At 55.7% G+C, this 21,123-nt stretch overlaps 1 protein-coding gene across 3 annotated transcripts in view; it reads right to left on the bottom strand.

The window, feature by feature from the left end:
- The window catches only part of OPCML (opioid binding protein/cell adhesion molecule like), a 320,727-nt gene that overhangs the window by 110,348 nt on the left and 189,256 nt on the right, over positions 1–21,123 (bottom strand). For 2 of the 3 annotated variants that reach the window (XM_063355081.1, XM_063355080.1), the window contains one exon: positions 9,747–9,831. In XM_063355081.1, the coding sequence (XP_063211151.1) occupies positions 9,747–9,831 (85 nt within the window). Of the gene's footprint in view, positions 1–9,746; positions 10,495–21,123 lie in introns of those variants that run through there. The other variant, XM_063355079.1, reaches the window with a different exon arrangement.

The raw sequence follows: 21,123 nt of genomic DNA, 5'->3' as shown, positions 1-21,123 counted from the left end.
GCGGGATGAGGTGCAGTGGCCTGTGACAAACCAGACGGTCCTAATGCGTCTCAGCATCGCGATCTACAGCTCCGGGAGGGAAGTAGCCGCTTCCCCCACAGCAATCATTTCATCAAAAGCCCTGCAAGACTCCCGCTGTTCCCGCTAGCCCTGGATCCCTAACTTTAATTAAGTCCAAGCAGCCTTCTCGCAAGAACAAGGGAGGAGAGGGTGACTCAGACAGCCATGGGACCAGCCGGCGTAATTATCATACAGTTAAGAATATTAATTAAAAAACAGCCCTCCCCCCAGTTAAAGAGGGGAAAAAAAAAAAAAAGCCAAACTAATCAATTCCACTTAAAGGAATATATGGGGAGAAGGAGCAAGAGCAGGGAGGGCGACGGGGAGAGAGAGATGGGATGCGAGGTGAATGCTAACAGCTTCCCACCGTAGCCGCTGCCGCAGTGAAGCCCCGGGCCTGGCTGCTTCCAACAGTGACTTGGGAGTCTCCTTGGAAATGGGCTCAGTCTTTTCCTCTACCTGCTGCTGCATCAGAGCAACTCCTGCGACGGCACAAAGGACTTTAAATCTGGGCTTTAACTGCCTTGATTGAATTAAACACAACAACACGGTAAAGCAGCCTCTTCATTTAAGGCATGAGCATGGAGGCTTTCTCCTCCGCTAACGGCGCTCTCCCTCTTTCCGAAATGATGAGTTGCTCATGGGTGATGCTCTTTAAGAAAGGCGAAGAAGGAAAAGGGAAAAAAAAAAAAAAAAAGTCATCTGATAAAGTGGGTTATAAAACTGGTGGTGGTAATAAACGGAGAGCAAGGAGTCTGATGCAAAGCCGGCAGAGAAGGCAGAAAAGCACCGTAGGGATGCAATACGTGAACCGTGATTAATCCCTGACCGCGGGCGATGGTGCAGGATGCCACGGGATGCGCTGAACCCGCGCCACGGGGACACAGAGAGCAGCGCTGTGCCCAAGAGGGGACCTCACCCGGGCGGCGGAGGGGAGGGTATCGATGAAGGATGATGAGCGGCTGGGCTCCAGCGCATCAGCGCCGAGGGAGGAGAGGTGCCTGGCCGCACGACACCCTCTCAACCGCGTTCCCCACGTGGACAGACCGTGGGCTGCCACTGGGGAGGAGATGGGGACGAAGGCAATCACCGACACGATGTGATGGGTACAGCCTTGCAGTGGCTGCTTATCATAGATTCATCAACTGGTTTAGGTTGGAAGGGATCTTAAAGATCATCCAGTTCCAACCCCCCTGCCCTGGGCAGGGACACCTCCCACCAGCCCAGGGTGCTCCAAGCCCCGGCCAACCTGGCCTTGAACCCCTCCAGGGATGGGGCAGCCACAGCTTCTCTGGGCAACCTGGGCCAGGGGCTCACCACCCTCACACCAAACAATTTCTTCCCGATATCCCATCTAAATCTCCCCTCTTTCAGTGTAAAACCATTCCCCCTCGTCCCATGGCTCCCCTCCCTGCTCCAGAGTCCCTCCCCAGCTTTCCTGGAGCCCCTTGAGGGACTGGAAGGGGCTGGAAGGTCTCCCCAGCGCCTTCTCTTCTCCAGGCTGAACCCCCCCAGCTCTCTCAGCCTGTCCCCACAGCAGAGGGGCTCCAGCCCTCCCAGCATCTCCGGGGCCTCCTCTGGCCCCGCTCCAACAGCTCCGTGTCCTTCTGCTGTTGGTGCCCCAGGGCTGGAGGCAGCACTGTGGGGGGGTCTCACAGAGCAGAGCAGAGGGGCAGAATCCCACCCCTCGCCCTGCTGGGGATGCAGCCCAGGCTGCGGGGGGTTTCTGGGCTGCCAGCGCACGTTGCCGGCTCGTGTTGAGCTTCTCGTCCACCAACACCCCCAAGCCCTTCTCCTCAGGGCTGCTCTCCAGCCATCCTCCTCCGTTATCCTCCGACAAGCCTACTGTCCCCTGACCGAGGGCTGCAGGGAAAAGGCTTCTCACGTGTGCGGGTTCATGCTGGGGAAAGGAAAGACTTGGGGTAAACTCAGCATGCAGAGACACTGCAGAAAAGGGCTTGGAGCGGAGGCAAAAAATTACGAGAGATGTTGTTCTCCAACAGAGCACAACTCTGGTACTCCCGACTCCTACCAAAGCCGTAACTGCCCAAAAAACCCTGGGCTGTGTCACTCCAAGCCAGATCTGCAAGGACCAACGCAACCACAGACTCACCACGAAGGGTGAAGAGCTGAGCTACCATCTCTCCTTCCCAAAACCCCACACGCTCCTCTCTCGGGACGTTCCTGCCTCGCTGCAAAACGGGGCTAACAGCAACACGCTCCCATGGCTCTTACAAGCCACAGCGCAGAGCAGGATGCCTTATGAGAAGGTGCCCTGGCAGCACAAACCCTTTCTTTTTATCAACCTCCATTATTAACCCATTAACGTCATCTCCGCTCACAGGATGAACGCTCAGGTGCCCAGGAAGAAACTCCCGGCTCTTCCCTGCCCCTCGGCGGGAGCAGGACGGCCTGCCGGCAAGTGCCCAGGAGAATTACGGCCGGGTTCCCGGGCGCAGACACGGCTATCGGTTCCTTTTTATGAGCCTTCATTGTTATTACCACCTATTCCTTTTTACATTCCTGCCAAAATACCAAACATTAATCTTCCTCGCTCCCTGCAGGCAAAACATGGGTAATTGGATTTATATGGGTTAGAAATTTGCTAGATTTTTATATATATATATATATATAAAAAATATATATATACACACACACACACACAAACAGAGAAAATACAAACAAATGGGGGGGGGGGACGGACACACTTTTCCCAGGTTTTGGGTACCACGTCCCCCCAGCATCTCAGCTCCCAGCAGCCGGCACATCCCCGTGGTCCAGCTGGCCCTGCCGACTGCTGGGCTGTGATTTGGGAACTCATCCCACAGCCCTCAAACTTCGTGCCAGGGGAGTTACCGCCTTTTCCTTCAAGTTCACCCTTTCCACCACTCTTGTTTTTCCCCTTTAATCATTCCCTTCTCGCACCCACCGCTTTCTTTGCCCCCGCCACAACTTTTCCCCTCTCTCCTTCCTCTTTCCCCCTCCTGGCGTCCCATTCCTCTTCTTCCCCTTCTTCCGCCAAGGGAAGAAAAAGCCAAACGCCCTGTGCGACAGCTCCTCGGCTCTCCCCGCTCTGAACCCCACACCTGCACAAAGCACCTTATGGGAGTCAGCACAATTTCCCAGGGACTCGTCTGATCCCACGCCACCCACAGTCGTTGTTCTCATTATCCTCCCCCTCAGCGGAGACGCAGACTTCGAGACCCATTTGCATCCCCAGGAACAAGTCCGTCAGGCGAGCACCGTCATGGAAACAACCCATTTTGAGCAAACCTTGGGAAATATTCATAGGAAAACAGAAGTACAGTCTGTGAGTATTTTGCACTAAAGATCCAACCTTCAAGGGTTCTGTCTGCCAGGGAAGACAAGACCGAGGCATCAAATCAAACCTGCAGTAAACAACCCATTACAGTCTATGACTTGTTGGAAGGGGGGGAATTATTTTTCTCATTAAAAAAAAAAAAAAAAAGAAGCAAAACCAGAACATCCTAACCCTCAAAAGCCTGCTCGCAAGGACGGAAAAAGAAGTGATAGTCACCGAATCAGATATTCCTTATGAACTGTCTGCTCGGCCGCGGTATCTAAAGATTATCGCTTAAAACAATATGTCCAGCTGTTGTAAAAAGCATCCATGGCTTTAGGGCTGAGAAGCGCAAGGAGGAGGCAAACTGCGAGAGCAGTCGAGGGAACAGAGAAAACTCCTCGGAAAGCGGGAATGTGAAAGATAGCCGCCGTGCCCCCATTTTCATTTTGCAGCGTTAACACCTAATCCTTTTCCAGAAACAAAGACCCGAGCTCCTGGAGCAGCGCGCGTGATCCAGGGGAAGGACGGCTATGACCGCCTGCAATCCCACCGCGTCTATTATGCTTGCAAAAATAAAGATGGTGTGCACCCTAGAGCAAAAGGATTACTAACAGTTCTGTCTCATCCCCCCCGAGCTGAACATCACCGCTTGTGACTCCTCCTGGCCAGCGGAGCTCAAAAACTTAGCGTGGGGGGTGGCTTTTTGCTAGGCATGAGGACCTCGCAAGCCTGTCCCTGGAAGGGGTGACGAGGAGCAGCTCCTCATCCTGCTGCGGAGCTGGACCAGCTCGCCACGCTCTCAAAAACAGGCTTTTCTGAAGTAAAAACCGCACTGCTGCGGTTACGATCTCTGCGTCGGCGGGGCTCTAGCTCTCCGCCACTCGAGTCTGGTCCTACACCCGCGGCAAAGCCCCTCTTGCCTTGCCAGCTCGGCGGGGGAGGCGTTGGGGCAAGGAAGCCCTGACAGCCGGAGGTGAACTCCCCAAAGCCAGCCCCAAACGTCCCCCTGGCACAGCAGGACAGTGCTCCCGAGCAAGGGACAACCAACCTCTCCCCCTGCGACCCCAAAGGCATCCCACGCAAAGCAGCAAGCCCTACCCTGACCCGAGACGGAGACCGAGCAAGAACACCAGGACTTCAGACTCCCTCCAGCATCTCAAGGCCAGGTTGGACGGGGCTTGGAGCAAGCCGGTCTGGTGGAAATTGTCCCTGCCATGGTGGTATGAGATGATCTTTGAGGTCCCTTCCAACCCAAACCATTCCACGACCTCCTCCCCTGATGCCAACGAGGGCAATGGCACGGTGAGGGCGCTGCGAGGCTGCTCCAGCCCCACCAAGGTGGGAAGGGGACACGACCGGGGAGGTCACCAGCTACTTCTGCCTTCGTGCAACTGGGGTGAAGGGAGCCCTCCTGCAACCCCCTCGCCCTTTCTCCAACCACCCTCCCGAGGGCTGCAATATGCCAGGGGAAATTAGCGGGCACTGTAATTATAACTATCAGGAGCAGATAAGACAAGTTAAATACCAGCTACCTAGGGAGAAATTATGATGCCAGCCAGGAGGATCCAAATGCCAGAATCCGTGGCTGTAATTTCACTGAGTCGCCAATTACAGCTCCGCCAGGCAGCCAGCTCTACCTTGGAAACGGCAGGTATATATTTAGCTGCTCCAGAAAACTTTTTGGGTAGGAGAAGGGAAGGAGGGAGGGGGCAGTGATGGAGCATGTCCCCGCTAATCTGCTCTTCGCTAATCCCCACGCTTTTAGCGTTTGCACGCACACACACACACACAAAAAAAAGCGGCAACTCTTTTCCCACTTCTCAGCAAGGATTTAACAGCGGAGACGCATTAACGTTTCTTCGCTCTGCCGGCTGCCGCGGTTGCACGGCGGCGGGGGGGTGTCACAACCCCCATTAACAGGTAGGTAAACTGGGGGCCGGCGTTTTGACCGAGAAAAAAGGCCCGAAAATCATCTGATTTCCCGACTTCCCAGACCTATGCCCCAAAACTGGGGTCCTGCCGCCCGCCCCCGCTGGCTCTATTTTACTCAGGCCTCGTCGCGCGCTGGGAAATGGACTGCGGTAGATTATTACACCCAAAAAAAAAAAAAAAGGGAAAAAAAAAAAAAGAAAGCAGCATTGTCAGAAATAATTAAAACTATAATTGCAAAAATAAATGGAAGAACGGCATCTCGTGATGTTTGATTCTGGCTTTTTATTTTTAATTGGAATTGTTCTCATACTCGCTAATTGACGGAACGCAGCCTGGCGCAGAGTCTTGGATGCGAACGAGCAAAGCTACCCTGGGTTTTTTTGGTCCCCTTTATGGACAAGCCGCAGGGGAGGCCACACCAGAAGAGAACAGAAAGGCAGAGGGGGATGTGACTTGAAAATCTGCCCTTAAATACAGGGGAAAAGCTTCTCTGTATTATTTAGTTTAGAGAAAAGCCTAGTTATACATGCCTTAATGTTTTTTATACAACCTTAGCACCACCTATGAACGCTCATTTCTTCTAATCACCGCTGGCAAACAACTGCCCGTGGCTCCATTTTACAGATGGGGAAACTGAGGCCTCGAGCCCAGGTGTGGCGACAGCCAAGGAGAAAAGCCGTCACGCTCTGTCTCCCAGCTACTGAAACACACTCTCGTTGCCTTATGGAAAAAAAAAAAAGATAAATAAAAAGCCAATATTTCTTAAATACAGATAAAACTATAAAGCCTTGAAATTTTGAGCAGCTGTTGTTTTACGTCTTTATGAACTGTTCTGATGCCTGTTATAAAAGGTCGGTTGGCGGCGCAAGCAATACGATGCCGTTTACCGCACGGCCCCGTTTTAACACACTCCTCGAATATTCGGTTCAGCCGCCGCCCGCATCGCCCTGGCCGCCCCCTGCCGTGGGGAAGACGCTTCCACCACCGTGCTGCCCTTGGGATAAAACGCAACCCAAGGTTTCTTAGCCGGGGTCAGCCCACCGGGATGGGCTAACGGCGCTGGGGACCTGCTCAGCGATGTCCCCAAAGCGACCTGGGGGCCGGAGGGACGCCCCGCGGCTCGCAGGGCACGCGCATCCAAGAAGCGTCGTGCGTAGAAAGCTGAGAGTCGGTGGCCCTCTTCCCAAAAGCAGTGGCTTAATCTGCGTTTCCACACCAAATCCCAGCTGGGAAATTAAAAAGCCACCTTCCTTCAACCTCCCCGTCCATTACCAGTGGGCTCCTTGTTCCGTTTCGCGTCCCAAACTGGTGCGTAGCGTCGGTTATCGCTGCCACCTCAACACCTGCCCCGCTTCACAGCCGAAGGCTTTGTATTTCAGCGTCAGGTAAGAGGCAGCTTGATTTTAATAATACACGGAGAATTTGCAAACTGCCTTGGGCTCCCCAGAGAGGAAAGGTGCATGACTATTATGGGAATTGCTCCTTCTTACAGTAAAAAGTAGCAAATTATCAAGAATCTCTGCTTAAAACAAGGGAATCGTTTTGCCGCTGATCTAAGACGACCTAGAAGTTGCCTGTAGATGGAGCCTCAGTTTCTGCAAGGATTATGCGGAGCCTCCCTCGGAAAAAGAGTGGGGAGCTGGAAATGGAAGCGCCCCAAATCCAATACAGGAAAACCACAACCAGCCTGAAAAGCCTCCGAGGTTTCCTCCACCGCTAGGCGTGCGGTTCTCCTCTCTCCCTTCCTTTCTGCAAAGCAACGTGGGGTTGAAGCGCTGGTCTTGGAAAGCAAAGAGCTTCCCATCAGCCCTGCCGAAGCCGGGGAGATGCTCAGGCTCGGCCCAACTCACGACCAGGCAGCAGCAGGATGGGAAAGGACTTCTCCCCTCCAGACCTAGCAAGGTTGTGGCTAATTCTACAAGTGCAACGAGCTGGAATTACGGCTCTCGGTTTTTCAAGGCCCTACCCCTCGGTTTGAGCACCCCAAAAAATGCCGTTTTGCAGGGAGGACGGCAGAGGACACCGCATCTGCTCCTCCGATGGGTGCACGGACTATTTGCTGGGAGAAAAACCCATCAGGGGCTCCACATTAGACATCTACCACCAGCACCACCCATATGTAAAGACTTCCCAGGGCAGTTTCCCCTCCCTGGCTCTCCGTAGGGTATGGCAGCCTGCAAATAAATCCTCGGAATTCTCCATCTTTGGGCTCTTTGTGCAACCCCCCCGGGCCCGGGTTGATGCCACCCCTTTGGGTTGCTGCATTCAATGCCTTGCCCATCTCCAGCCCCCAAGGGAGGACAGAAAACTGTGGGGTGGGAGAGAAGGGGGGGGAGGTGGGGGGCATTGGGGAACAGTAATTCAAGAAGAGATGGGGAGAACCGAGGGCAAATGGGAGCCGGAGGCCAGAGACCCGACTGCAGCCAGGGAAAGCTAAACTTGAAAAGACAAAAGGAAGGGGTGAGAGGATGGAAAAGACGCAGCGGAGAACCTGGGCAGGAGGAGATGCTGAAGGGGTAAAAACACATGGAGAACAAGTGCTTTTGGGGCAAGGCGTTCCTCTAAGCGCCGGGGGATGCAGAGTTTCTTACAGTAAAGCTAAAACACCCCATCGCTCCGGGGCTGGCTGCTTCACAAACATCCCCTCTCGCAAACAGCAGAGAAAAGAGGCCAGAAGCTTTAAAAAAAAAACCAAAACAACAAAATAAAAGGAGATCCAAGTCAGCCCTCTGCTGGCAGCAGCCTTGGACGGTGCCGGAGCCGCGGGGCTCCCCGGGGAAGGGGCTCAGCACCCATCCTGCTCTGCCCTCCACGGACATTGCCTGTGAGAGCCCCAAACCCTGCGCTGTAACGGGGAGGAAAATGCAGACAGCGAGGAAAAGAGCACCAAGGCCACAGGCATGTCCCCGGGGGGAAGGTTGTCTACTCTTCTTTAAACTGCCTTGCTCGCTCCAGCTCAGGTTAATCACCATCCGTGTGGTTCAATTACGAAGAGCACAAGGAAAAGTGCCCTCTGCTCTCCTGCTGCGCCACGGCCCCCCCCCGGTTACGTGGGGTGATGGCAAAGAGGTCCCAGCAAGTCCCTGGCTGAGACCGAGGAACAGGGATGCGCCCGGCACAGGCAACATCCCGAAATCCACAAGCAGCCGAGCGACCAGCACCTCTCTCGGCAGCACCCACCTCCAGCCGGAGCCGGTTTCCCACCACCACGTTACGCATCCAACATCTCCTCTCTACAGAGACCATGGAAAACATGCCGGATCCGCCCGTGCATCCGCCTGACCCCCCCGTATGGGTGAGCGGAGCATCCTCTGCCCAAACCGGCACACGCTCCTCCATCCCCGTGCCGGCTAAGGGAGAGGAGGACCCGCTGGGCTGGCTGATGCCAACCCTCCCGCCTGGCTGTGGGAAGAGCATCTCCTCTCTGCTGCAGCCCTGTTCCTCCCAGTTTGAGCGAGGGAGCAGCCAGCCCCATGCGGGGGGCAGACGCGCTGCTGGCTATTGCGGAGAAAGCGGCAGACTAACTCCTCCAGACTCACGTCCCACCATCCCCCTGCATCTCCCCTCAACTCCCAGGGTTGCTCATCCAGCTGGATTGAGCAGCTCAAGTCCTCCCTGGGCTGCCTGAAGCACGCACAGCATGACCCAAAGCCCCAGACGCGAGCTGACACGCTCCAAAAAAATAAGCCGGGCTGCTATCTGTTCATCTAGCCACGTCCCAATAGACGCTGCGATGTCTACTCAGAGCCGCTATCCTACACGGGTAATGCACCATGTACACCTGTAACTCATTCAGGGAACAGAAAAGGGGATGCTCTGCCGTATTGTGCAGCGTAGAAGGGGCCCATCTGCATATAAGCCGCCCGCCTTTCTCCTACGGCAAACCGCGTAAGGTAAAGCATCCATCAGAATTCATAAGATGCACCCCAGGAGTAAAAGATTGATTTGATATTAACAGATCCGTGCCGAGACTATAAAGTGATCAAGGCGAAGCGCTGACACCTCGGAGGCATCGCAGCCCTGGAAACCCACTGGCAATGCAGGCTGGCATCGGCGCAGGCAGTGCGGACCCCCCCCACCCCACCCTCCCCTCCCACACAGCCACCACGCACGGAGACAACTTTGGGAGCGACAAGGCAGCGCTAACTCACTGTCTGCCACCTAAGCCCCTTCGTCACCTCCTCGTCTGGCACCCGCAGCCCCCCGCCAGCACCGACGGGAGGTTGCCAGCCCCGCGCTGCAGCACAAGCACATCGCTGTGTCCCCCCCGGGCTTCAACCGCTCCGCCGGGGTGTCCCCTGCCGCGATGGGGACGAGCCCCTGGGATGCAGGCAAAGTCTCCACCTGGTCCCGGGACCCTCCGGCAGCCCCGCTCGGCACACAGACAGCATCCCCCGAGAACCGCAGCCAGGACCGCCCCCCCCCAAAGCAGAAATCCAGCTGTTCCTACCTGAGCGTGGCACTCTCCCCTTGCCGCACAGTCACGTTGTCCATAGCTTTGGGGAAGGTGGCATCTCCGCTGCGCACGGGCACTCCTGCGGGCACAAGGAAGAGCAGCCTGAGACAGAGGACGACTAGGCACCTCCAGGGCAGGGCTAAGCACCCACCGACCCCCATCCTGGCCAGCAGGGACTTTTCCAACAGGCAAAAAACACACCCGACAAGGCCACCAGGAGCGAAAAGGGGGGTGGGGGTGGGGGGGAAGAGGAGGGAAGGGGTGCGTGTGTGCGGGGACGGTGGGGAGCAAAACCACCGGGGCGAGCGATGCGGAGCTCCACGGAGATCAGGAGAGCCCCCGGCAAGGCAGCCTGCGAGCGCTGAGCCTGCCGAGCGGCATCCGGAGGGAGTCCCCAGTATCCTTGGGTGAGGGAGGAGGACGGGAGGGCCGGGGGGGAGGAGGAAGAGGAGGAGAGGAGGTGCAGAGCAAGAGATGAAGGTCACAGATGCGTGGCTGCTCCGAGACGCTACTTTAAGATTCAGTTGTGCACGCGCTGCGGAGATCTGGCATCAAAAGTTTATAACCCAAGGAGGAAACGTAAGTGCCTCTGGCAGGGAAGGGAGGGCGGCCATAAAAATACAGGCTGGGGGGAGCAAAACCGGGCGCGGAGTTGGGCTGTTTGCCGGCTGTTGCTCTTTCGTTTAAATCATAGAGGGAAACGGCAAAACGAAGATGAAGGAAAAAAGAAAAAAAAAAAAAAAAAAAAAAAAAGAAAAAAAAACCAAAACCCAGAAGCTCCCCAAAAATGTCGCAAGATCGAAACTTCCCCGCGGAGCTGCAGGCGACGTCCCCCCGGCGGCGGGGCGAGAGGCTGGGCAAAGCGGGTGTGGGGAAGGGGATGAGAGGGGTGGGGGGCTCCGGTTCAGGCGCAAATCGCGGCGGAGGGGCGTCGGGGGAGCGGGGGAGGCGGCGGCAGCATCCCAGCCCCGCCGGCGCGGCTGGCCGGCAGCATCCCCGGGCGGCGCGCAGGCTGACTTCCCGGGGTTGTCATGGCAGCGGCTCCATCACTGACCGGCACTTCGCCTTCCCGCACATACAACACCCCACACCCCCCCCACTGCACACACACACCCCCCCCGAACAGCACAGGCAGGCGGGGACGCACGCTTCGACACTTTAACCCCCTCCGCACCACGCTCAGGAACCGAGACACACACACACAAACACACACACACACACCCCTTTAACCTTTTCAAGCCCGGCTCAAGATGAGGGTGTCGTTCCTCACGCTCGCCATGCAGCCCCCGAAAAGCCGAAGGATGCTGGCTCTCCTTCTCTGCGTCCACCTGTTGATGCGTCTCCCACCCCGCGGCGTGCGCCGCTTTCTCCCCTGTTCCTAAGGAGCTGGGAGCCTGCCCGCAGGCAGGGCGGTGACAAAACGGCGTCCTGCCACCGTGCACTCGCCCCTCAGGATCATGTAAGGCTGGAAGGGGGCTCCGAAGGATCTCCCCGCCACATCCCTGCTGTCCCCACTGAGACCACTGCGAGGGCTTTCCACCCAGGGCAGAACCCAACATCAGCAACAAATCTCCTTGTTTGGAGGCACCCGGAGGCCACCATTTGCTTCCCCAAAGAGCCACCGAGGGCACCAAGACCTCGGTGACCATCCGGACACATCTGTCTTTGTGCCTACAAAAGCCAACCAACGTCACGCCGCCATCTCCCCGCAGCATGCTGCACAGCTCCTCGCGCCCCAGCCAAGACAGGCTGGACCACGGCTGGGTGCCTTCCTCCAAGGGGCATCTTCCTCCTCTACTGAATACATCATGGAGAACCTGCCCCCTCTTCCAGGGGCTAGAAGAGGAGCACAATGACCAGTGAAAGTGTTTTAGCTATTTCGGGACCCCAACCTCATCCCGAGAGCCAAACGCAGCTGCTAAAACCGATAAAGAGGCTTTGAAAGGGTTTTTCAGTGCTCCCAAGCCCTGCTGTCCGCACAGCGGGTCCTTTGTATATGGCAGTGGGACACAGCGACCCTAAATACACCGCTAGCCACGGGCTAGCACTGCAGAGACGCGTGCTGGCTCCCGGCACCAGCTATGGCTGCAGGCACCAGAGGGATGCTCACTGCAGCTTGGATAAATAGGACAGCTGAGGAGCCGAGGGAAGCGCAGAGAAAAGCAGGGCTGAGTTTTCCATCGGAAAGCTCTTCAAGCTGCCGAAAAGTTGGCTTAACCCCTGAACATGCGGGTTGGCTGCCTCAATGCCCAAGCATCCTTCGAGGAGGAGGAGGGTGGGGGGAGAAGGGATGGGAAGGAAGGACAACCCCATCTCCTTCCCGATCTGCTCCCGCCCTGGCACAGAGGAACCGGGGCTGCCGGCAGGGAAGGAGCAGCAGCAGAAAGGAGTCAGCACGAACCCCCTGCGGCTCCCCACCAGGGAGGCAGCCCGACCCCGGGCGCTGCTGAGCCTCGTCCGGCAGCAGGACAAGCTCCGGAGGAAGGATGCTGCAGGGACCAGAAGCTCCACCGGGTAAAACGGTGTTTACCCCTTGGGATAGGAAGCTGTAGACATAGAGTGCGTGTCGCAGAAAGCCTGCCAGAGCCGGTGCAATTCAGGAAAGGGGAGATTTAAAGGGGGGAAAAAAAAGCCTGTCTGCCTCAGAAGGAGCCTCTGAGGAGGCTGGAGAGACATGGCTACATGAACAGATGTAAAGGCAGGGCACAAATGGATAGACACACCGCTGAACTGGTTGATACAGGCAGGTAAGCATATATGGGGCACCAGGGAGGGGAAAGGGAGCGCTGGAAAGGGAACGCTATACATATTTACGTAACAAGAAACCTGCCTAACCGGGCAGGCACCCAACAGCCTGGAACAGCCACGCAGGAGACTTCAGGCGCTACGTCTCAACTGGGCACTTCGGGCATCCGACAGCGGGTGCAGGGGGCCAGAGCAGCCTCTCCTGCCCCGGTTTTCTGATCCACCCCATCACAAATACCTCCCGGTGCCACCGCTGCGGTTAATGCTCCCCGCTGCGTGACAGCGCGGGCGTCAAACGGAGGGGGCAAGTGGGGGCACGGGGGAGGAAAGGGCATGGGAGAAAGAACTCGAAACCCGGGGGGCTACAAAATCTGGACGCAGGCACAAAGACGGCAAGACACAAAAAGCAGAGCCGCTTTCTGTAGCTAGACAGTTTGCAGACCTGAGGTCGTATGGGGCACTCGTGCAGGTGGCTTCAGCTCAGGTCCACGTCTAAAAATATCCCCCTCGCTGAGAGGGACTCAGAGGCTGGCACGGGCCCTGGGGGCACCAGGCATATGGCAGTGGCAGATCCTGCTCCTCACGGTGACGTTAACAAGCCCTGACCTTCTCTCATCATCCCAGAGGCTCAGAAAGAAACCGAGACTGCAAGGACGAAGTCCCTCCACCTCCCCGTCTCTCGCCTCCCAGCCGATTGTCAATCTCGGCTTTTATTAGCGGTGCAGTTTGGCCTCCGTCTCCCTCGGAGATTTCTCCCTCGTTGCTCTAATCAGGAGCTTGCAAATGTCAAGAGTACAGGCCTGGAAGTAATTAGTGAGGGACCGGAGCCCGGGGGCCGCGGAACAGCTCAATGGCAGCAGCCACCAGGACCTACAGACGGTCGCCCTGGATTTTATCCTTCGGCCTCACTGCTGCCGCCGGATTATTTTCCCCTTGTTCGCGCAGCTCGAGGCATGCCGAGATGCTCTCCGTGCAAGTCCAGCTCCCTTGAGACGAGCTGCCGCGAGGAGGGATGGGGAGACACCAGTGACACCAAAACCCCACGCACTTGGCCACCAAGTGTCACCTCCCCGCTCACAAGCGCCCTTTCAAGGACACTGCCTCTTCCAAAAGAGCTCCAAAGAGTATTTCTAACTCCTTTTAAAGACGGCACAGGTATTCACAGCCCATGGCTTTCCCACGAGCACCCTGTCTGGGTAGGGGAACCCTAGGAAGCACGGACACAGCGAGGTGCACCTCACCCCGGGACGGCAGCTTCTCCCATGGGGGACACAACAAACCACCATGTCCCCGCCGAAAGGTAAAACGGCCCTCACCGGGCAGAGAAAACTGCAAATCTTAAGGCAAAGACCACAGGGAATAGCTTTTTTCCCTTCCTCTGAGATGCACTTTGGTGTCTCTGAGCCATTCTGCCTTGTTGGCCACCAAAGGGGTTAACGCTGCACCCAGGACAGCAAAAAAAACCCAGCCGAGCTGCAGGGGAGAGCAGTCCTTGGAGAAGGTGGGCTTCTTTAATCAAAGAGCTAATCCTTGCTCGCAGGGCTTCGCCCCCCAGCGCTGGTGGAAGTGGAAGTTCTCCAGATCTCCCTCTGGAAAAACCCCGGACAAGCTTTTTCACAGAGACGCCGGCTCCTCTCCGGTCCCCCAGCTTGCAGACAGCTGCTTCCCAAAACCGGGGCTCCTCTAAAGGCATTCTCTCTCCCGGGGCACGCAAAATATCTCATCCTGAACATCTCGGCCTCACTACCCGGCCAAGATATACGTAACACCTCCACGGCGCGGAGAAAGCGAGAGCTGCGTCTTGTTGGTACCCTGCTATGTACAGATGGCGCCTGGGCTCGGGGCTATAAGATTTTTAACTAATATCTTTCCGCACTATTATCCCCTCCTCCCTTTTCTCCCACGTCCTCTTTCTCTCCCTCCTTCTCTCCATCTGTCCCTACCCCCTTTTTTTTTTTTTTTTTCCTCTCCCTCTTCTCCACCTTTTCTTCTGCACACTTGCAGCTGCTAATTTTTCCCCAGCCTATTTGGCAACCCCATCCCGACACCTCTTCCCCCACACCCCGCCGCCCTGCTGCTTTGCTTTTCCCGTTGGCTGCCGAATAGTCTCATTTCTTCACCCAAAAAGAGAGAGGACCGGGCGGGAGGAGCAGAGCGCGCACACCCCACTGCAGAGCCGCACGGCAGAGAGCATCGCATCTCCCCACCCCGGGATAAAGCTGAGACGCTGGGAACGGGGAGGGACAGCAAAGCATCACCTCTTTTCCCAGGAAAAAAAAAAACCTTGGAAAAGCCATTTACAGCTGGATCAACCGCTGCCCGGCCGACGGCACACACGCAGCTCTCCCCCTCTGTCTCTCTTCGGCAGAATTTATTTATCCCACTTAATTTTTCCAGTTGTTTTATCTCGTTTTATCTTCACACTAAATCAGGCTTTCTCCGCAAACTGAACTTTTATTTTCCGTGCTGTTACATTTAATGCATTTTATCACATGAATTTAGCCCTCCAAAAAAAAAAAAAAAAAAGAAGAAGAAGAAGAAAAAAAAAGCTGAGGTAATTGTGGAAAAAACAAACCAAAACCCAAAACCCCAAACCAAAACCGCAGCCTATTCTTCAAACTGATCGCAGATGCCTGAGCTTGCCTGGGTGGAAAACGCAAACTGGCGCCTCCTGCTCCTCGCTAACACCCCGCTGCTGGGCTGGTTTAGCTGTCGATACCCAGGTAGCCCCTCCGACACCATCCTCATGCCCTAAATATACGCCTAAATCCTCCCAGCTTCCATAAAAATCCTTCCAAGGAGGTGCAAACCCAGCCTGGGGTAAGGCTGACAGCATGGCGAGCCCAGCCACTGCTGGGCTGGTTTAGCTGTCGATGCCCAGGTAGCCCCTCCGACACCATCCTCGTGCCCTAAATATATGCGTAAATCCTCCCAGCTTCCATAAAATCCACCCAAAGAGGTACAAACCCAGGCTGGGGTCGCGCCGACAGCGTGGCGAGGCAGGTTGGGGTTCAGGAGGACCCATAAGACCCTCTGCACTGCAGGGCGATGGTTGGGGATCTCAAGGGGATTAATTTACACTTAATGCTCAGCGTGCGGCTAAAATCCCCGGCCGAACCACGGACACACGGCACGCTTAAACCCCACTCAAATTCAAAAAAAAAAAAAAAAAAAAAAAAGGCGGGCTCTGAAAATACCCGCCCTTGCGGAGCGAAAAGCGGCTCCCCCTCGTTACGCCAAATATTATTAAAGGCAAAAAATAATAAAAAAAAAAAAAACAGCTCTGAAAAAAGCCCTGCGCTGCTCAAACAAACCTCGACGGGGCTGAGACACCCGGCGCCGGCAGAACCGTGCGGAGCCGTCACAACATCTCCCGAAAAGCTTGAAAGGCGAGGCTTTCGTTCTCCAGCAGTATTTCAGACAACAATCCAGGATTATTTTTTTTAATTTTTCCCTTTTTTTTTTTTTTTTTTTTGTTGTTCACCCCCTCTCTAAGCAAAGCAAAATGTTAAGATTTCCTTGGCGAAGCCAAGATCTTGTTGGTTGCCATTCCTGTTGGTATTTGGTGCGTTCGGGCAAGTTTTCAACTCCCACGCGGTCTTCTCCCTTAAAAACCCGACTCTCGAGGGAAGGGGCCATTACAGACGCGCGACATTTTGCTTCCTTGCCAAAACATTTCCATATCAAAACATGCCAAAGTTCAGCCTGCTTCATGGAGGACGTTGTCTCGCAAACAAAAATAAAATATAATTGGCCAGCGGAATTGCCAAACAGCACACAAAAAACCCCAAAACCTACTGCATTGCAAAGTGTTTGCCGGCATCCTGCTTCCAAGGAGCCCGTTCCCAAAATTCCCCAAAAAATGGAAAAAATCAGATTAGGGCCAGAAAGGAGGGAATTGGGGCCAAAAAGGAGGGAACTGGAGCATTAGAGAAGAAAAAGAAAGTGCAAGGTGGGGGAAATACCTTCATCCGGGCTTCCTCGGGGTGGATGGAGGTCCAAGGATGGGGGTCTACGGTCACCCTGCTGCAGGTAGGGGGGATGCTGGGGGGGACCGGAGGGGACCCACAGCCTGTGCTGCTTGTTTGGGGGGAAGTCTCAAAGGCTACACATCTGCAAGGGCACAGCCGTTAAGGCGAATTTATTTGGGGGCAGGGAGAGCCCACAGATAGTCCCTGCCTCCCCCTTAATGAGAGGGTGCCGACAATTCCCTGCACATGGGATGCTCCGGCCCCACAGCACCTGCGGGAAGGGAGAGGGAGGCGGCCTGGCCCCACGAAGCCAACCCCCTTTTTTGGACAGTGAGCAGCAAAGAAAAGCCTACCTGCTTCCACAACACCCCAAAAGACACGGGTTTTCCATAGCGGGGTGGCTCAGGGGAACCTGAATGTGGTACAGGTACCCACGTGTGCACTACGGGCTCTCGGGGACAGCCACCGTGCACGGGGACAGGGCTGTAAGGGTGGGCTGCTGTTGGGGACAGAGCCCATGTTCCCCCAGACAAGGGCAGGGTGGGCAAGTTTGAGGTTGCAAAATGCCCCTTTTTTGCTCAGAACCCCCTGAGCTGCAGGGGACAGGGGGAAGGGGGACAGGGGGAGGAACTGCTCCATCCACCCGCGGCCCAAAAGCCCTATTTAGAGGGAAAGGAGGGAAAGTAGGTTACGAAGAGCGGAGGCAGACAAGCTGCTGTAAACAGGGCAGCGGTGCTGCACGCTCCCACAGGCTCTCGTCTGCTCAGAGCACGGGGCAGCACCATGGCCTCGTTTCCCCCCACTGTCACCTCGAAGGGGCCCCCATAGCCCCAAAGTGAGCGCAGGGGATGGGAGCCCACGGGGGGTGCAAAATCGTCTGCCAGCCTAGAGAAAGCCATACGTGCACTTGGGTCCCCACCATGCGTGAGCATCTCCGGTTCACCCCAAACCCTACGAATGAGCCCAACTCGGCGCCAGGTTCACCCCAAACCCTACGAATGAGCCCAACTCGGAGCCAGGTTCACCCCAAACCCTACGAATGAGCCCAACTCGGAGCCAGGTTCACCTCAAACCCTACGAATGAGCCCAACTCGGAGCCAGGTTCACCCCAAACCCTACGAATGAGCCCAACTCGGCGCCAGGTTCACCCCAAACCCTACGAATGAGCCCAACTAGGCGCCAGGTTCACCCCAAACCCTACGAATGAGCCCAACTCAACGCCAGGTTCACCTCAAACCCTACGCATGAGCCCAACTCAGCGCCAGGTTCACCTCAAACCCTGCGCATGAGCCCAACTCGGTGCCAGGAGGTGTAAGTCTGAGTTTGGCAAAAGCCACAGCAAATGTTCAAGGGCCACAAGCCGGACCTGAACAACAAAGTGAGAGGGAAGAGGGGGAGCAACCAGGAGGTGACCATGCACGGGATGGTGGTTGCCTACTGAGGGCACTGGCCACCCCGAGGCCCAAGGGGCCAGGAGCACGGACAGGCCTGAAGGCACCTCTGAGATGGAGGAGTTAAAGGAAGATGTGCAGATGGGGATGCGCTCTGACAGCACAGGAGCCAGGCTGGGTTTGATGTGGTTTCTCCATCATTAATCCCACATTCATGTGCCACCTAATGACTCCTCGCTGGCACAAGGCATGGAGGCACCATCCCATTCCCAAATTAGTCCGTGAGGCAGGAGAAATACCAGAAAAGAGGACCTTGATCACAGATGGCTGGGCATTGCTGAGCCTGGACATTTGAGTCTTTGCAGCCATTACAGACTAGAAATGGAAAATGGGACCCGGGATTTACTCATGCGTTTACCATGGTCTTGCCCTGACCGTGGGCAAGACAGAGAACCTCTCCGAGCCCCTCAGCCTGCCAAGTGGAGCAGGAACATTTCTTCCCTCTCCTGGAAGCATTACGAGGCTCATTTCATAGACGCTTGCAAAGTGTTTTGCGAGCTCTTAACTGAATGAATAAAAGAACAAATAAATAGATAGCACATAGCCCTGTTTATTCTCTTTCTAAATATGAAGCCATCGCATAGCCTCTGGGCTTATTTACAAAATACGGAGACGTAGCAATGATCAGAACGCCGTTGTGCCACCTACGCTAGATGCTGGAAGAGGGAAACCCCACGCTCTTGGCTGTCCTGGGAGGCTCTGAAATGTGCCTCCAGCACATATTCAGAAGGTGAAAGAAAAGGGAAATCATCTCTCCTCAGCGTGCACTGGTGTTTTTCACACCCAGATGACACGAGAGCCACCCACCTCGGGGCTGGCAGGGCCAACACAACCTACTCCCACACTGGGAGGCAGGAGGACCAGGCGTCCCCCAGCGCTGGGATGAGCAGCAAACCCATCCGCAACTGGCTCCAAGCCCTGGTGCCCTGCACAGCCCCGCTCCGACACAGGGCAGTAGGGTTTGCCAGCCCGCATCAAACCTCAGACCTGCCCCGGATTCGGCAGAGTGGCCAAAACAGCAAGATTTAAAGATAAAGAGAGAGGGAAGAAGAAAAAAAAAAAAAATACGCCTGACTAATTACATAGAGATGAATGGGAGCTTGAAAAGCTGTCTCTCCCTTGCGAGCGATGGCTTGTGCCCTGCAGCACAAGAGCTGAAGCACCGCACTTTGGGCTCCACCTGCCCACCACGCACCCCTCACCCCTTCCAAAAAAAGTCCTCTCCTCTCAGGCAGGATGGTCCCCCATGGATCTCACCACGGAGCAATGTGCCCATTGCCCTGCCCTCCACCACCCCCCCGGGCGAGCCCAGCAGCCTGCCTCTGCCTCGACAAGCTCATTTTTGCACCTACACAGCCCCCCGCTCTCCCCAAAGCAACCAAACGATGTGCACAAGCCTTCAAAACGTCTTGTTGATGCAGTAGAGGGGACCTATGTGAGGGCCCTGCAGAACTGGGGAGGAAAACGCCCCCATTCCGCATCCTTGCCCCTGCACACTTGCCATGGCAGAACCTTCCCCATCCTTGTCCCTCCACACTCCCCATGGCAGCACACTCTCCATCCTTGCCCCTTCATCGTCACCGTGGCAGCACGTTCTCCATCCTTGCCCCTTCATGGTCACGGTGGCAGCACCTTCCCCATCCTTTCCCCTCCATGGTCCCCATAGCAGCACCTTCCCCATCCTTGTCCCTGCACACTCCCCGTGGCAGCACCTTCCCCATCCTTGTCCCTCAGTGCTCCCCATGGCAGCACCTTCCCCATCCTTGTCCCTCCATGCTCCCCATGGCAGCACCTTCCCCATCCTTGTCCCTGCACGCTCCCCATGGACGCACCTTCCCCATCCTTGTCCCTCCATGCTTCCCATGGCAGGACATTCTCTGTCCTTGTCCCTCCATGCTCCCCATGGCCGCACCTTCCCCATCCTTGTCCCTGCACACTCCCCATGGCAGCACGTTCTCCATCCTTGCCCCTTCATGGTCACTGTGGCAGCATGTTCTCCATCCTTGCCCCTTCATGGTCACCATGGCAGCACATTCCCCATCCTTGTCCCTGCATGCTCCCCATGGCAGCACGTGCTCCATCCTTGTCCCTCCACGCTTCTCTATCCTTGCCCCTTCATGGTCACCATGGCAGCACCTTCCCCATCCTTGTCCCTCCACGCTCCCCATGGCAGCACCTTCCCCATCCTTGTCCCTGCATGCTCCCCATGGCAGGTTTGGCCATCGTGTTAAGCAGGTGAAGGTCTAGACGCTTATTCTCAGCCTGTCTGAACTACCCGGGCTTCGCGGGCTGCAAGTCCCAGAAGAAATAAAAATTCTCAGCATTTTCAGTCTTTCCCCTCCGTGGCCAGTGCAGATGATGGTTGGTTTTTTTTTTTTTTTACCTTTGAAATTCTCGCTTTTAAGGGCTGAAGCAAAGGGGGTTAAAAAACAAAACAAAACAAAACAAAAAAACCCCAACATTAGGTGAGGGAAGGAGCTCAGTTCCTGCAAGCTTTGGAAAACTTCCCTGGGAGCGTGATTTTTGAACTGCAGGTAAATGCCAGTGCAGGTCCCCCCGCCACCGGAGCCAGTCTATCTGCTCCGCGCGTGTCTCGCTGCTGATTTATTCCCAGCGGTATCGGGCATAAATATGCAAGTTGCAAAGCCGGGGTGTGGATGTGAGCATCTCCATCTTCCCGGGTCAGTTTTAATCCATCTTTCACAGCCAGCCTGGTCGGAGCCATTCACTTCTGACTCCAACCCAATTCTCTTCAAAGCCCGGGTCCACCTGGATTCCGGGATTAAAATCTAGGTTTGCAGCAAACGAAACGAAGCGTGCTTTATGAGCGAGAGGAACCCTGGGGGGAGGGTTTGACTGCAGTTTCAAAGGCTGAGCGAGGTTTCTGTACACAGCACTGCCTCGGTTCTGCTCACTGTCAGCAATCCCGGCGATCTCCAGGTTGCTGACAACCCGACAATCTCCCGTACCGCAGGCAGGGAACAACTCGCAAAGCCCGTTATCCCGTTTTGCAGAGAGAATAACGAGGCAGGAAGAGACCAAGGAACCCAAATAGAAAAATAAGGAATAAGAGACCTGCCCAAGGCCACCTCGGAAGCCCAGGGTCCCTCCAATGCGCACCGTTCCCCATGGACACATGGCCTTGGAGCAACCAAGGTTGCCACCAGGAGCTGGTTCCTCCCCTAACAAATAGCCCTGAGGCTG

Source organism: Chroicocephalus ridibundus, chromosome 18 (assembly GCF_963924245.1).
Source record: "Chroicocephalus ridibundus chromosome 18, bChrRid1.1, whole genome shotgun sequence".
Lineage (NCBI taxonomy): Eukaryota > Metazoa > Chordata > Aves > Charadriiformes > Laridae > Chroicocephalus > Chroicocephalus ridibundus.
This window is presented reverse-complemented; position numbering and strand designations above follow the sequence as displayed.